At 44.8% G+C, this 14,526-nt stretch overlaps 1 protein-coding gene across 1 annotated transcript; it reads left to right on the top strand.

Annotated features, from left to right (window-relative positions):
- The first annotated feature begins 2,479 nt into the window (after window positions 1-2,479).
- LOC139702699 (sulfotransferase 2A1-like) lies at window positions 2,480-12,723 on the top strand. The gene is made up of 6 exons (XM_071604528.1): window positions 2,480-2,615; window positions 3,667-3,875; window positions 5,363-5,489; window positions 8,736-8,830; window positions 10,514-10,691; window positions 12,611-12,723. Exons 1-6 carry the CDS (start codon window positions 2,480-2,482, stop codon window positions 12,721-12,723), a joined length of 858 nt encoding a protein of 285 aa, XP_071460629.1.
- The last annotated feature ends 1,803 nt before the right edge of the window (window positions 12,724-14,526 follow it).

Raw genomic sequence — 14,526 nt, 5'->3', positions numbered from 1 at the left:
TGACCAACAAATACATGAAAAAATGTTTGGGCTGGGGATGTGGCTCAAGCGGTAGCGCGCTCGCCTGGCATGTGTGCAGCCCGGGTTCGATCCTCAGCACCACATACAAACAAAGATGTTGTGTCCGCCAAAAACTAAAAAATAAATATTAAAGAAATTCTCTCTCTCTCTCTCTTTAAAAAAAATGTTCAACATTCCTAGCAATCACAGAAATGCAATCAAAACGACATTGAGATTTCATCTCACTCTGCTCAGAAAGACAATCTTCATGAACACAAATAATAAATGCTGAGGAGGACGTGGGGAAAGGGCACTCTCACACATTGTGGATGGAACTGCAACTTAGTACAACCTCTCAGGAAAGAACTATGGAGATTCCCCCAAAGACCAGGAATGGAACCCCATGGGACCCAGCAATCCCACTTCTTGGCATTTATCCATCTCTAAAGTTAGAACACTGTAGTGATGCAGCCACATCAACGTATACACCAGCAGAACTCACAAGAACCCAGTTTTGGAACTAGCCCAGGTACCCATCAATAGAAGAACAGATTAAGGAAATGTGGTGTATACACACAGAGGAGTATTACTAAGTCATAACAAAAGATGAAATCATGGCATTTCCAATAAATAGATGGAACTGGAGGACGTCATGCTGAGTGAAATAAGCCAACTCAGAAAGGGAAGGGTGAGATGACTTGGCTCATATGAGGAACGGAGGTCAAAATAAAGGTGAGGAGTGTGTGTGTGTGTGTGTGTGTGTGTGTGTGTGTGTGTGTGGCAGGTACTCTGGTATCATAAACATAGAGGGAATATCAGTGGAGAAGAAGAAAAAGACTGAGGGGGTAGGAGGGACCGGAGGTGAGAAAATGGAGAGTGGAGTGGACAAAACCATGCAGTGTGCATTATAAATACAGCACAGTGGGCTCCACCTTAATGCATCCCTATAAAGCGTAAGTACATAAATACTAGTGGATAGAGGAGGGAAAAGTGGGGGAGGAACATCACAGCCACTGGGGACGGAAGTGGAGAAAATGTCATCCCATGCATGTATGATTGTGTCAAAATGAAGCCAACTATTACGTGTCACCACAGTGCACCACTAAACCACCAGAAAGCTCACCACTTTACTCTGTTGCCTGGGTGGTGTGCACACTTCCTCATTCAACTCATAGGATTGGTGGACGGTGTAACTGGTGACACATATTAAGTGTGCTCAGTGCTTTAGACACATGTCACCACTCCATAACTACTGAGCACTCACAGGGTCACGTGATTGCCATAACTCTCTAGAATTAATTGGCAATACTAGTAAAGAAACAAAACTCAAGAACCAGCTTCCCCTTTTATAAAAGGTAGCTCTTTGCTCCTGATGGGCCCAGTGTTCTGTCTGTCCAGAGCACATGTGCCCCTGCAACTTTGCCTGACTCAGTTCCTCTCTGCCTTCAGCCAGACGAATACCCGTGCCCCAACTGTTGGTCATTCTCCCCAGGATGCACACAGCAGTCTGTGGGCACATAGATCTGGATTCAGTGTCCACAGCTCCTAGTTCAACACACAAGTGCTCAGTCTATTGATTCTCCCAGGAATCAGCAGGAAGAGTGGAAAGTGTTCTTGTTCCTGATCATCAACATCTACAGGAAACCCCGTTGCCTTCAATGTGGGGTTTACGTCATTGATCAGCTGGTTTTCCCTGTAGCTGACAGAAGCCCATGGGAACCGACAAAAATGTAGGTGCATCTTTCAGCATTCCTGGAATCAGTAGGTCACTATTATGGGCCCCCTGGATGGGCGTGTTGCTTGAACATGTGGAGCTGTTGGTCCCCGAGTCCCCTGGGCACTGAGAGTGCTCAACCAAGGAAGAAACAGAGCGTCGATGGATCTTTGATGTGATAGATATGAAGATTCCCTCATCTCAGTCCCTAAATCCTGACAGCATGCAACCCACTCCCACATGTGAATCAGAGGAAAGGGAGGACTGGACCCTGGAATCCAGTGATAGTCCAGCCCTCTGTCTGCTGACTCTGAAGCAGGTTCTTGTCCTTTAGAGTCAAGAGTCTTCCATCCACAGTTCCACAAAGTCCTTCCAGGCTATTATTCTTACACTGTATCTATTGATTTCATGTAAAATTTCTATTTTGAAAACTCTTCAAAACACATATAAACAAAAAAATGGCTTTCTTCAGGCCCCACACATTCCTCAGTGGGGTTATTTTGCAGCACTTGCCATGGGGTCCTGTCTATGAACTCATGCTCACATCCTGATCCTGTCATTCCCTGAATGATTCCTAAATTGCTCAATGCAAAGAAACTTTGATCACCAGACACAATTTTGTTTAATCACCCAGTTAATTTGACAACAAGAAAAGTTAATGATTCTTTTGACTTTACTTCAAAGTCCATTCTCCCAGTACCTCCCCCAACATCCAATGGTGGCTACAGCTTGAACCCCTGCACCTCGCACAGAGAGCTCATCACCATGACAGATGGCTACTTGTGGTTTGAAGGGTTACCTTTCCCTGTGGTTGGTTTTAGCTATGAAGTTTTGAAAGAAGCATGTGCTCAGTTTGTGATAAAGGATGAAGACACAGTATTGGTGACCTACCCCAAATCAGGTAAGGAAACAGGACAGGGACCATCAATGGGAAAGGCGATGGCTGCGTTTCTCGCTTACACAGCAGATGGATGGCCTGACCTCTCCATGCCAGTGAGCCCTGCTTTGGGGAAGAAGAGGCAGTGCCCCAGGCCACTTGCATCCAGACTAGGACAGAGTGACATAAGTACTCAGCAGGGGTCATCTGAGGTATTAGAGTGAGATATAGGAGTGAATCATAAGCAGATTTGGGCATTCGTGTGGTGGCACGGAGAAGGGTATGGAATAGGGTGACCTGTGAAGACCTACTGGTGAAATACCAGCTCAACAGGAAGGAAAAGTTGGAATGGAGGTCATGTGGTGGAGGGGTACTGTAGAGCAGGAGGGTCAGCGTGGACTTGAAATCAGAAAGAGCCTGGAAAATTCAAGGGACTGAAAGGACATGTGTCATGCACCTACAGGAGAAGGGCATGGAGCAAGATCACAGCAACCTGGGCGAGGATTGGGGCCAATGACCTTTGAAGGGACACGAGGTTGGAAAGTCAAGGGAAGTTGGGACATATTAGAAGGATCTCAGCCAAGAGCCAAGGGTTGCAAGCATCCAAATATCCACTGGTAGTTTAACGGGTAAACAAAATGTGGGGAGTTGATACAATGGAGTAAGATTCAGCCTTAACCAGGACGACAGGCTGACTCCTTCTACAATATACGTCAATACTGGGACTCATGCTAAGTGCAGTCTGATGGGCACAAAAGGACAAATAGTATAGGAATCCCTGGGGCAAAGTGTAGTCAAGTTCACAGAAACAGAGAGCCTCATGGTGGGTTCCAGGGCCTGAAAGATGGAATTAGTAAGGAAATGTTGTTAAGGAGCAGAGAGTTTCAGTTTTTCAGACAAAAAGCTTCTGGACATCTGCTGAGCAACAGCAGGAACATGCTGAACACTGCTCAGCACCACCCCATGGCATGCTTAAAATGGGCAGATGGTAAAGTGCATGTTATGTATTTTATCATAAGTTTTGTTCACAAGCCAGGTTGAAGTGAGCGACCATCACTTTTCCTTCCTTCTCTAGGAACCAACTGGATGATTGAAATTCTCTGCCTGATTCACTCCCATGGTGATACCAAGTGGATTCGATCTGTGCCCACCTGGGAACGCTCACCCTGGATAGAGACAGATGTGGGTTACAAACTGTTAAATGAGAGAGAAGGTCCACGGCTCATGTCCTCTCACCTCCCCTTCCATCTCTTCCCCAAGTCTCTATTCACTTCCAAGGCCAAGGTCAGTGCCTAATGTTCAGCCCATGCTTTCCCCTTCCATGTGCCTAGGTCACCCTGCAGATCTTGCTGGGGTGTGTGCTCACTGGGTGGATTGGGTGAGACAGCCATTCCCAGATATTATTTAGGTTCATGTGGCCACAACCAGACCACTCTTGAGTGCAAGGATGTTGGACCATTCTGCAGATTAGCCTCACCTGAATTCAGGGGTAATACGACTGGCTCAAGTCAGAATCTTAGAAAACCACATTCCATGTGTAACCAGAATTATAACTGCATCTACACTAGAGTGTTCCTGCATACAGCTCTTACACATGTCCGCCAATCTCACTCAATAACAGCCTCCTGCCAGGTTCGAGGAGGCACCCAAGTCAGTGTTGCCCATATGTGGGGAGCAGAGCCTGCATACACTGATGAATGCTCACATCCAGGGGACTGCTAGGAGTCAGGGCTTGCATCATTACCACATCACTGTGCTCTGAGATCAGCAGCCTCTCCAGCCTCCCCATGGCTGATGGATGATCAGCACAGACAGTGGTTATCCAAGATCTTACATGCCAAAGACTATATTTAGGAAGATCCTTTCTTAAGGTTGACTTCTGATTTTTTTCATGTTTTAAGTTTAAATGATGCCAAGATCATAGAATGATAACCAAGTGTCTTGGAAATGTCACAAAGTGCCTAACAGTGAGGCTGCTCCAATAGACCCATTTGCATGTCTCCTGTTGGATTCCTTTAGCCTCTGCCTGAGAAAACTGAGGCCTGTAGCAACATAAGTCCTCCAAGAACAACTCCAAGAAAGTTGGCGCAAATACAAAGTTAGTTTCTAATGATTAAGTACCACGTGGTGTGTGTGTGTGTGTGTGTGTTCACTAATCGTAAACAAGAGCCTCTTCATATGAACAAATGCCCACAGTAGGTCAACTATCATGCAGACCAGATGTACAACATTTCTATAATCCAGAAAGTCTCCGTCTACCATCAGTGCCCACCACCTGAGGGCAAACTCCCTAGACTTACAGCCACAGATTACTTTTGCTTATTCCTGAATTTTCTATAAATGCTTGCATACAGTCTGGATGTCACACATGTGAGACTCATCAATGGTCTTGAGTGTGAGAATGCTGTATGTGCTATGAATCTGAATATTCCATAATTTATTAATCCAGTGTGCTGTTAGTGATCATTGTGGGAAAGCACACACACCCCTCACCACTTACCATTTAAAACTTTCCAGCAGCTTCCCAGGAAGAGTAGACAAGCATTCCAGAAAGAAGAGACAAGGTCTTCCCCCTCTACTCCTGGCACATGACCATGTAATAGGAACGTTAAGATGTGTATTTGGTGAATGAACGCTATAATATTTTATTAAAGGAATCCATCTTGTTTAATAAAGATTAAGGAAGAACTGCCCAGGGAAAGACCAAGATCAAGGTGGGGAAATGACTGACTGAGACTGATTTTTCATTTTCGCATTTTCTCTAATTTAAGGTGATATATATCACGAGAAATCCCAAAGATGTTCTTGTGTCAGGTTATTATCATCTGTCTATGATGAAACTATGTAAGCAACCAGAGTCACTGGAACAGTATTTTCAATGGTTCATCCAAGGAAACGGTGAGTGTTCTTCACATACAGGTCTGTGTCCTCTATTCTGCTGGTCTTTCTCTTGTTTTTTGGTATATCTATTTTATTCTTCTTCTGCGTATTTTCCACAAATGAGAGAAAGCAGACAACCCTTGACTCTGTGAGTCTGGCTTGTTTCAGTCAGCATGCTGGTCTCCAGTTCCATCCATTTTCCTCAAAGTGACATAATTTATTCCTTCTTTATGATGAGTAAAATCCATTGTGTATGAACCACATTCTCTGTATCCATTCATCAGTGGACACCAAGGCTGGTCCCATAGCTCAGCTGCTGGGAGTTGAACTGCTATCCACCTGGGGGGCATGTGTTGCTATAGTGTGCTACCTTTGTTTTGATGGATCCCAAGGAGTTCTATGTTTAGGGCACATGCTGGCTCCATTCCTAGTCTTTTGAGCAAACTTCAGACTGATATCCATGGTGTTGTACTAATCTCCAATCCCGATAGTGTGTATGTGCTCCGTTTCACTCAGTCCCTCCCAGTGTTTATTCCTATTTGTGTTCTTTATGATTGCCATTGTAACTGGAGAGAGACACGATCTCCATGTAGTTTCTATTTGCTTTTCTCTTGTTGTTAAAGAAGTTGAAATTTTCTTCATACAATTGTAGGCCATTGTATTTCTTCTTTTGAGAAATGATTGTGATTTCCCATCTGTTGATTTGGTTATTTGGTTTTTGGTGATAAGTTTTTTGGTCTTATCCCAATCAATAAATGGGCTAAGGAACCAAACAGGCACTTCTCAGAAGATATACAATCAATGAACAAATACATGAAAAAATGTTCAGCAAGTTGAGAAATGCAAATCAAAACTACTCTAAGATTTCATCTCACTCCAGTCATAACGTCAATTTTCAAAAATACAAGCAAGAAGAAGTGTGGTAGGAGGTGGTAAGGGGAAAAGGCACACTCATACATTGCTGGTGGCACTGCAAATTGGTGCAACTACTCTGGAAAGCAGTATAGAGATTCCTTAGAAAACTTGGAATGGAACCATATTTAACCCAGTTATTCCACTCCTTGGTCTTTACCCAAAGGACTTAAAATCAGCAGACTATAGTGACACAGCCACATCAGTATTTATACCAGCTCAATTCACAATAGATAAACTTGGAAGCAACATAGATGCCCTTCAACAGATGAATGGATAAAGAAGCTGTGGCACTTATACACAATGGACTATTACTCCGCATTAATAGAGAATAAAATCATAGCATCTGCAGGTAAATGGATGGAGGTTTAGAATATCATGGTATGTAAAGTAAGCCAATCCTAAAAAAACAAAGGCCAAATGTTCTCTGTGATAAGTGGATCCTGAACCAAAAGGGACAAGGGCGGTGGTCAATGAAAGAATAGAGGAACTTTGATTGGGAAAAGCAGGGGAGGAGACATGAGGGCAGGAAAGACAGTGGAATGAGATGGACATCATTACCCTAAGTCCATGTGTGAGTGCAGATGTGGTGGGACTCTACTTCCTGCACAACCAGAGAAATGAAAAGTTGTGTTCCGTTTGTGTACAATGAATCAAAATGCATTCTACTGTATGTATAACTAATTAGAAGAAAGAAATAATAATAACAAACTTATTTTTGAGTTCTTTTTATGTTCTGCATGTTAATCTTCTGTAAGAAAAATTGGCTGGAAAAGGTTTTGCTCCCTTCTGTGAGCCCTCTCTCTCTGTGTCATCTCCTCAATGTGCACAAGCTTTTCAACTTGAGCGTCTCCATTTATCAACTCCTGGCCTTTCCTGAACACTAGGAGTCTTACAGAAGTAACGCTTGCACCTACAGGTCGGAGGATAGGCACTATGATTTCCACTAGTAGTTTCGGTGTTTATGGTCTAATTCCTGTTTTTTGATCCACTTGGAGTTGATTTTTCTGCAGGATTTAGCTTCATTCTTCTACCTGTAGATGTTCAGTTTTCCAAGCACCATTTATTAAATAGGGTTTGTTTTCTCCAAAATTTGCTTTTCGTGTCTTTCTTGAGGATCATTTGACTCCATCTGTGTGGGTCTGTCTCTGAGTCTTCTATTCTAATCTACTGATCTCAGTGAATGTTTTGATATTAGCAAACTTTTTTGTTACTATACCTCTTCAGTATGACTTGAGACTGGTTAGACTTTAAAACATGATAACTTCAGCATTATTATTATTATTATTCTATGGCACTGGGGATTAGACCCAGGGCTCTGCAGGTGCTAGTCAAGTGCTCTATGACTGAGCCACATCCCCAGCCCCTTTTCATACTTTATCTAGAGAGAGGGCTTCCCTAAGTTGCTGAGGCTGCCTTTGAACTCTCGATCCTCCTGCCTCAGCCTCCTGAGTATCTGGGATATAGGCATGCACCATCACATTCCACTACCTGGGTATTTGTTGAAACCTTTGTGAAAGGAATTGCATTCTTGAATTCTTCCTCAGCAGATTCATTCTCGTGATGAAGAAAAGTGCTTGTTTATTAATGTTGATTTTTTTGTCTTGCTATTTTCCTCGATTGATCAGTTCTAGGAGTTTTTTGGGAAAGGTTCTTGGGTGTTCACAGCAGAGCCTCCTATCACCTGCGAACAGTGATAACGCGGCTTCTTTCTTTCCCACTGGTGAGGTTTTGATTCCCTTCTCTGCCAACACCTCTGGCTCGAGTCTCTAGAGCTCTGTTGAATGGCAGTGGTGAAAGTGGACATCCTTGTCTTGTTCCTGATATTAGGAGAGATGCTTCCAGATTTTCCCCATTTAGCATGATGTTGGCTTGGGGTTTGTCACACACAGCCCTCATGATGCTCAGCCAAGTTCCTCTGTCAAGGCAAATTCTATTGATGTGGTGAAATACATTTATGGATTTCCCTGTGTTGACCCAACCTTACATCCCTGGATGGAAATCAACAACTCTTGATGTACAATCCTAAAGTGTGAACACAACATGTCCTGAGTACAATCTTAATGCTGAATAGGATTTGCTGAAATTTTAATAAGCTGTTCTGTATCTATGTTCAGCAGGAATATTGGTCTGTTGTTTTCTTACTTAATCTGTGTTTCCCAGTTGGGTATCAGTATGCTACTAGTTCCATAGAATGAATTCAGAAAAGGTCCCCTTCTCTATTTCATTACTTATTTTCAGCAGCATTTATCAATTATACGTGAATCAAGCTGTCAATATGTGTAGTGTGACACAGATGGCTCAGTCCTGTTTTGACAGTGTGTAACCTGCACCCCTGTGCCTGCCCCACAGTGCCCTATGGATCATGGTTCGAGCACATTCGGGGCTGGATGTCCATGAGAGACAGGGAGAACGTCCTGCTGCTGAGTTATGAAGAGCTGCAGAAGGTGAGCCCCCTCTCATAGTCGGCACCTATAGCATCCCAACATCCTCTCTCTCCCCGATGTCCCTGGTCTTCAGGGTGTCCCCTTCACGTTTCCTGTCAAAGCATAGGCTGTGAAGGTCACTGAGAGGAGATGAACTTTGGCCTCCATTTTCCAGCTTCTGTGAGACCCTCCCTAAGTTCCAAGATCTTTCTTCATATCTTCCAAACTATTGAGTCTGGCATCATCTAAAGGGCCTCTCACAAACCCAGAAGAGTGCCACTGCTTATGCCACCCCCTGGGCCTGCTGAGTTCTCTGCCTGCAGGACCTTATCTGTTCCCAGAAACCTAGCCATCAGAAGGGGTGGGGCAGAAAGCACTAATCCCAGAGTTAGGTCCACCTTTCTGGCTTCCCCCTTGACTGACAAAGTGACATGAATGTGAGGTGCCACTTTGGGTGACTATTGTGAGGGGTCAGGGGCTGGAGTAACAGGCAGGGCCTGTGGATGAGCTCAGCCCTGGTGGGTGGGTGCAGGGTACAGCTGGGAACAGCAATGACTTCCAGTGACCTGAGGCACAGGGTGGGACTGTGGAGAAGAGTAACTAAGTATATATTTCAAAATAGCAAATGGAGAGGATGTTGAATGTTCCCAACTAAATAAATACTCTCATCTGAGTTTGCACATGTGCCACTTACACTGACTGGATCGTCACACTTTGAGGAGGTACTTAGCCTAACGTTATTTTTCTGCTGGTGCAGAAAAAACTGCCCATGAACGGCACAGAGATGCACGGGGCTCTGTGGGAGGCTCACAGTTCCAGACGGAACGGAAAGCTTTAAAATATTTAGAAGCATTTTCAGAAGTGGTCAAAAATGAACAAAAAGTAAAGGAGTGAGCAGACCTTAGAAAACCCTTGTCCTGTGGGTGTGTCTTGGGGACAGAGAAGGTGCCACAGGCTCAGGCATCTGTTTCCCCTGGAGAAGGGACCCTGGTCACCTTCCTGCAGCTGCTTCCTGTTCTGCTGTGTCCTCAGCATGAGGCCGGTCCTCAGGGAGGAGCCTTGGTGCCACGTCAGCCACCTCAGCAGCAAGCTGCACACTGCCTGGGATTCTCCTCTCCAACCAACAGCATGTTCTTCCATTATTGGCACAGTTGGGTCTTCTTGTCACTCAGTGACTGGGGCTCCTGAAAACATGACTATAATAAAGGACTATGGTGCTGACAGGAGCTCTAGGTCTCCAAGGAAATCCCTTCTTCTCATAATGACCTGTTTCCTTGCCGTGATCTCTGAGGAAAACTCATCCATAATCATGGGGTCAAGTTAAGGAGACATTGTAAAGCCCAGTGTGTTTTTAAGTGTCAGTCAAGGGACGCAGGATCACTTGGGGTGAGGATTAGCCTTTGGGAACTTTGTCTCGCTGCCTTATCTTGAAATCTCAGGCGTCTCCTTAGAAACCCCAGCCCCTGCCTTTGGGGTGTCCTGACTCAGCCTCTTGGGAAGCCCCTGTGATCTCCACATCACCACACACCTCACGCCCTCTGCTGGCCCTGTCTCTGCCTCCCTCCTCTGGCATCCCCAGCTGGCTTCTCCCATCCTGATGTCATTCCCCTCCTCTTCCTCCCACAGCCCTCCTAACACCCCTTCCCATCCTCCGAGTCCTGCTGTCCTGCCGTTCACAGCTTCCCTCTTCATGTTCACACGTAGGACCCAAGAAGCGCCATAGAGAGGATCTGTCAGTTCCTGGGAAAGAAGTTGAGTCCAGAAGAACTGGACTCCGTCCTCAAGAACAGCTCCTTCCAAGTCATGAAACAAAACAAGATGTCCAACTTTGAAACGTTGCCTGAAATTGTAATGACTAAGCCTTTCTTAATTACAAGAAAAGGTAAATGCCCTGGTTTCAGAATGGGTTAGACTACGTGGGCATTCCTGTGTTTGCCCCCGGCACTGAGAATGCAGGTGTTGGGACATTTCAACTTGAATCCTTCATGGCCCAGAAAGCCTCTCATGCCCTTCAGGAAAACTGTGTTCATGGGACTGGGATGGGCTGCCAGTACCTGGAGAAGGTTGACTCAGTCTTGGGGAGGAGGTGGGTCTGGAGATGGTGGAGTCTGGGCCACTCCACTGGTGACTTACCACAGAGCACTGCCCTAAAGAGAGAGATACACAAAGAAAGACACGACTGGAGAGAGTAGAGAGGAGGGCATTTGCTATGAGACATTGTAAGGCCTCCTTCCTGTGAGGAAAGACTAATCATGACCCCACGCTTGGGTTCAGGCCTATTGAAAATGTCTACTCCAAGTAGTGGCAGGACCTGTTTTGCCATATTCCTCCAGTTCACATGGATCTGAAAGGGTGACCCATGGAATCAATATACTAAGTACTTCAAGGGATATTCAGGAGGTCAGGATTCCTGTCACCCAGTGAGCCTGGAACCCAGAGCCATAAAACAGAGATGGGGATGGGACTTGGGGAGGAGCCCAGGCCCAGCAGAAGAAATAAGAAAAGATTGTTCTACTAATGAAGATAACTATGAAAATGGGAGTCGTGTGTGGAATTAGGACAGTCACGACATATGACATATGCTGCTACTTTATATTCATCTGAGTGTATTGTTTACATGCATATCTTACATTGGGTTACCTATTGTTATATTTTTATTAATTTATTAGATCAGTCTGCTATGTGAAAATTAATGTATATGATGCATAATGCTGTAATCACATAAGTAAAGGGTAAGAATCATGTCCATATGTTTAGCAGCCATGTCACCACCACCACTCTGTCACTGGGTATCCCCTCCAGGGAGTTTTTAAAACCCTTGTCTGTAAAGCTAGATGAGATCTAGGGAGAGGTCTTAAGATGGGGACCTCCTCCCTGCTCTGTCAATCCTTTCAAAAAATATTTATTGAGCATATACGGTATAATTCCTTTAATCAGTAATTCTTAGGCAATTTGTGAAAATGATTTCATACCCTAATATTTTAGAAATGCATACCTTATGCACATTCAAAAAGGAAGTACACAGAACTTATCAGGTTTGATCATTGCTATGAACGAGGATGGAGATGTACGGTTCTGAGCTGAGAGCCCACTGAGTCACTGCATTGGAGTAAACATATGAGTGAGGCCAATGGACAGAGGTGAAGGTGTCTGCGAGGACAGCACTCTGGGGTCAGGAGCAGGAAAGGTAAACACCCTGAGGAGGGGGCAGCCTGGCAAGTCTGAAGCTGAGTCAGAAGACTGTGTCATGGAGCCGAGAGAGCAAATGGGCAGTCCCAGGGATGGAATCCCAACCAACAAGGACCCTACACCTAGAGCCTCAAAGCACCAGGGAACTTGGCTGAAGGAGAGTGGACGTCCTGGGAGACTCTGAGCCCCAGGGACTGGAGCCACTGGATCTGGCAAGGGGTCAACATGGGTTCCTTGTGCAGAAGGAATGATCACAGGGATAAGCCAAAGCAGAGACACTAGGTGTGACCTGCTCTCATCACCCAGGTCTGAAATTTTGTCAGCTTGGGCCAAAGGGCTCAAAAAACAAGTGGTCAGACTTAGTTCCAGTCCAGATGTTCTGATTTATAGTCAGGATCGCTGCTTGTGGATTCTGTGCAGGATGGTTTGGGAGAGAAGGGCAGTCAGGACACGCTTTCCAGACAGGTAGAAGGGGAAATGCACATGGTGGCCAGGGGAGAAGGCCTCACCAATGACCCAGGGGTCACTCTGCTGTCTTGACAGAGCAGGGAGGAGGTCTCCATCTTAAGACCTCTCCCTAGATCTGATCTGTGTCTACTTCATGTTTTCCAGGCATCTCTGGGGACTGGAAGAATCACCTCACAGTGGCCCAAGCTGAAGCCTTTGATAAAGTTTACCAGGAGAAGATGGTGGGTTTCCCCAAAGAGCTGTTCCCATGGGAGTAACCTCTAACAGGTCCAGGATCTTCCATGGACACTGTGTGGTTTTCCTGTCCTGGGACATGCTCAGGACTGAGGGGCTCTTCACGTAAAAACCACTTCTACAGGAAAAGGGGGCCAGGGAGGATAGGATAACATAAATTACCAATGAAATATAAGATAATTGAGAAGCAAAAGGAATTCTAGTTGGTTAGAGGAGGAGAATGGAGGGGAGGGGCATGTGGGGAAGGGGGATCAGGAAGGGAAATAGACTTCCACACATGGCTGGGTTTCTCAGCATGAACGCAACTCCTATGTGATCCTACAAAGCTCTGACAGAATTTAAAACCTGTTTCTTCATTCTGAGCCTGTATTTTGCTTCTCTCATCACTTGCTTGTAAAAATGACTGGAATTTCCCTATTCACTTTGTCACATCCTGGCATTTAAAAAAATCATGTATAATTTTAAACAGAAGCCTACCAATGTATGATGAATATCACCCACAATTGTATCTCATTCTTAAAACAAGAAATACAATGTAGCAGCACCTAGGGTTCCTTTTCTTTACGTGCATCTCCAGATTGTGTTGTGATGAGGATCTGGAGGAGTGTGATTTTCAGACTAGTTTACTCTCCTTCCTGGTGGTGTTTACATCATAAATAACAATTTCTCTGTTTGGGACTTTTCAAACATACATCAATGGTGAAAGGAATGATATATTCTGAGTTCTCATTTCTACTCAGCATTTACCACATGGTTTTATCTGAGCTGAGGTGTAATGAGTGGTTAGGAATTGACTGAGACTTGGGACACAGTTTCCTGTTATCCTATAAGTGACCCTGGGTTTTCCCCTCACCAATTTCCCCATATTTAAAGCACTATTTGGCAAGCATGACACAACCAAAGGTACGAGTTTTCTAGGATACATTTAGAACTGAACTGGACTGTTCACTCATTGGCCCCTGGTAGGTGTTAGGAAATTTTTCTCCATAATCTTGTAATGAAGGTAAAGTCCAAATAAACTCTACCTCTGGACTGCTTTTAGTTCACTGTACAATTCATTAAATTTGGAGGTCATGTAGCAGAGCTATGTAGTATTAGTCTCCTGCACCTTACTCCTCAGTCTATACTCAAAGGTCTTGAAATCTACATAAGATAGTGACAAACCACATCAATGTTCAAGGTCACCATGACAGAGACCCAGGATTTTCTATCAAACCAACTTAATGTAAACACAATAAGTGTATTTTATTTATGTTTTTCCATGAGCAATTTGTAAATCCCACCCTCCACCTGTGAACACAAAGCAGTGGTAAGGGTTATCCCACTGCCCACCAACAAGGCTTTTCACGCTGTTATCAGTGCAGCAGAGCTGGGCAACTGGACATCTCGGGCATCATTTCCAGCAAGGCCTAAACTTGGCTCTCAAGTCTTCAGATCCAGAAGTTCTAATGTTAAGAACTAACTGGTGAAAACACACAGTCATGAAGGTTACCCACAGAAAAGACGTTGGAAATCATTCTCGCCTACTCTCTGGCAGGCGTGAACATCAGACATTACTTATGAGGATCACAGAGCAGGTCACGGGCACTAGGCTCAGGGGCAACAACAGTCATTCTTCTTCACAGCTCCACAGCTGCCCTGTTTGGGCCTGAATGCTCTCTCCACATAGAGTCCCAAATTCCTGACACCAAATCTTGAGGAAGGCCTGGCCTGTGAATTCATCCAATGGCGGTTGGTGATGTGCCCATTTTCAGGGAGTGTCTTGTTTGACTGGAGGTAGATGGTTAAAGCCAAGTCCCACCATCCTAGAGTATGCAGTGCAGATG

Source organism: Marmota flaviventris, chromosome 18 (assembly GCF_047511675.1).
Source record: "Marmota flaviventris isolate mMarFla1 chromosome 18, mMarFla1.hap1, whole genome shotgun sequence".
Classification (NCBI taxonomy): Eukaryota; Metazoa; Chordata; class Mammalia; order Rodentia; family Sciuridae; genus Marmota; species Marmota flaviventris.
Note: the sequence above shows the minus strand (reverse complement) of the source record. Positions and strands in the feature narration are given on the sequence as shown.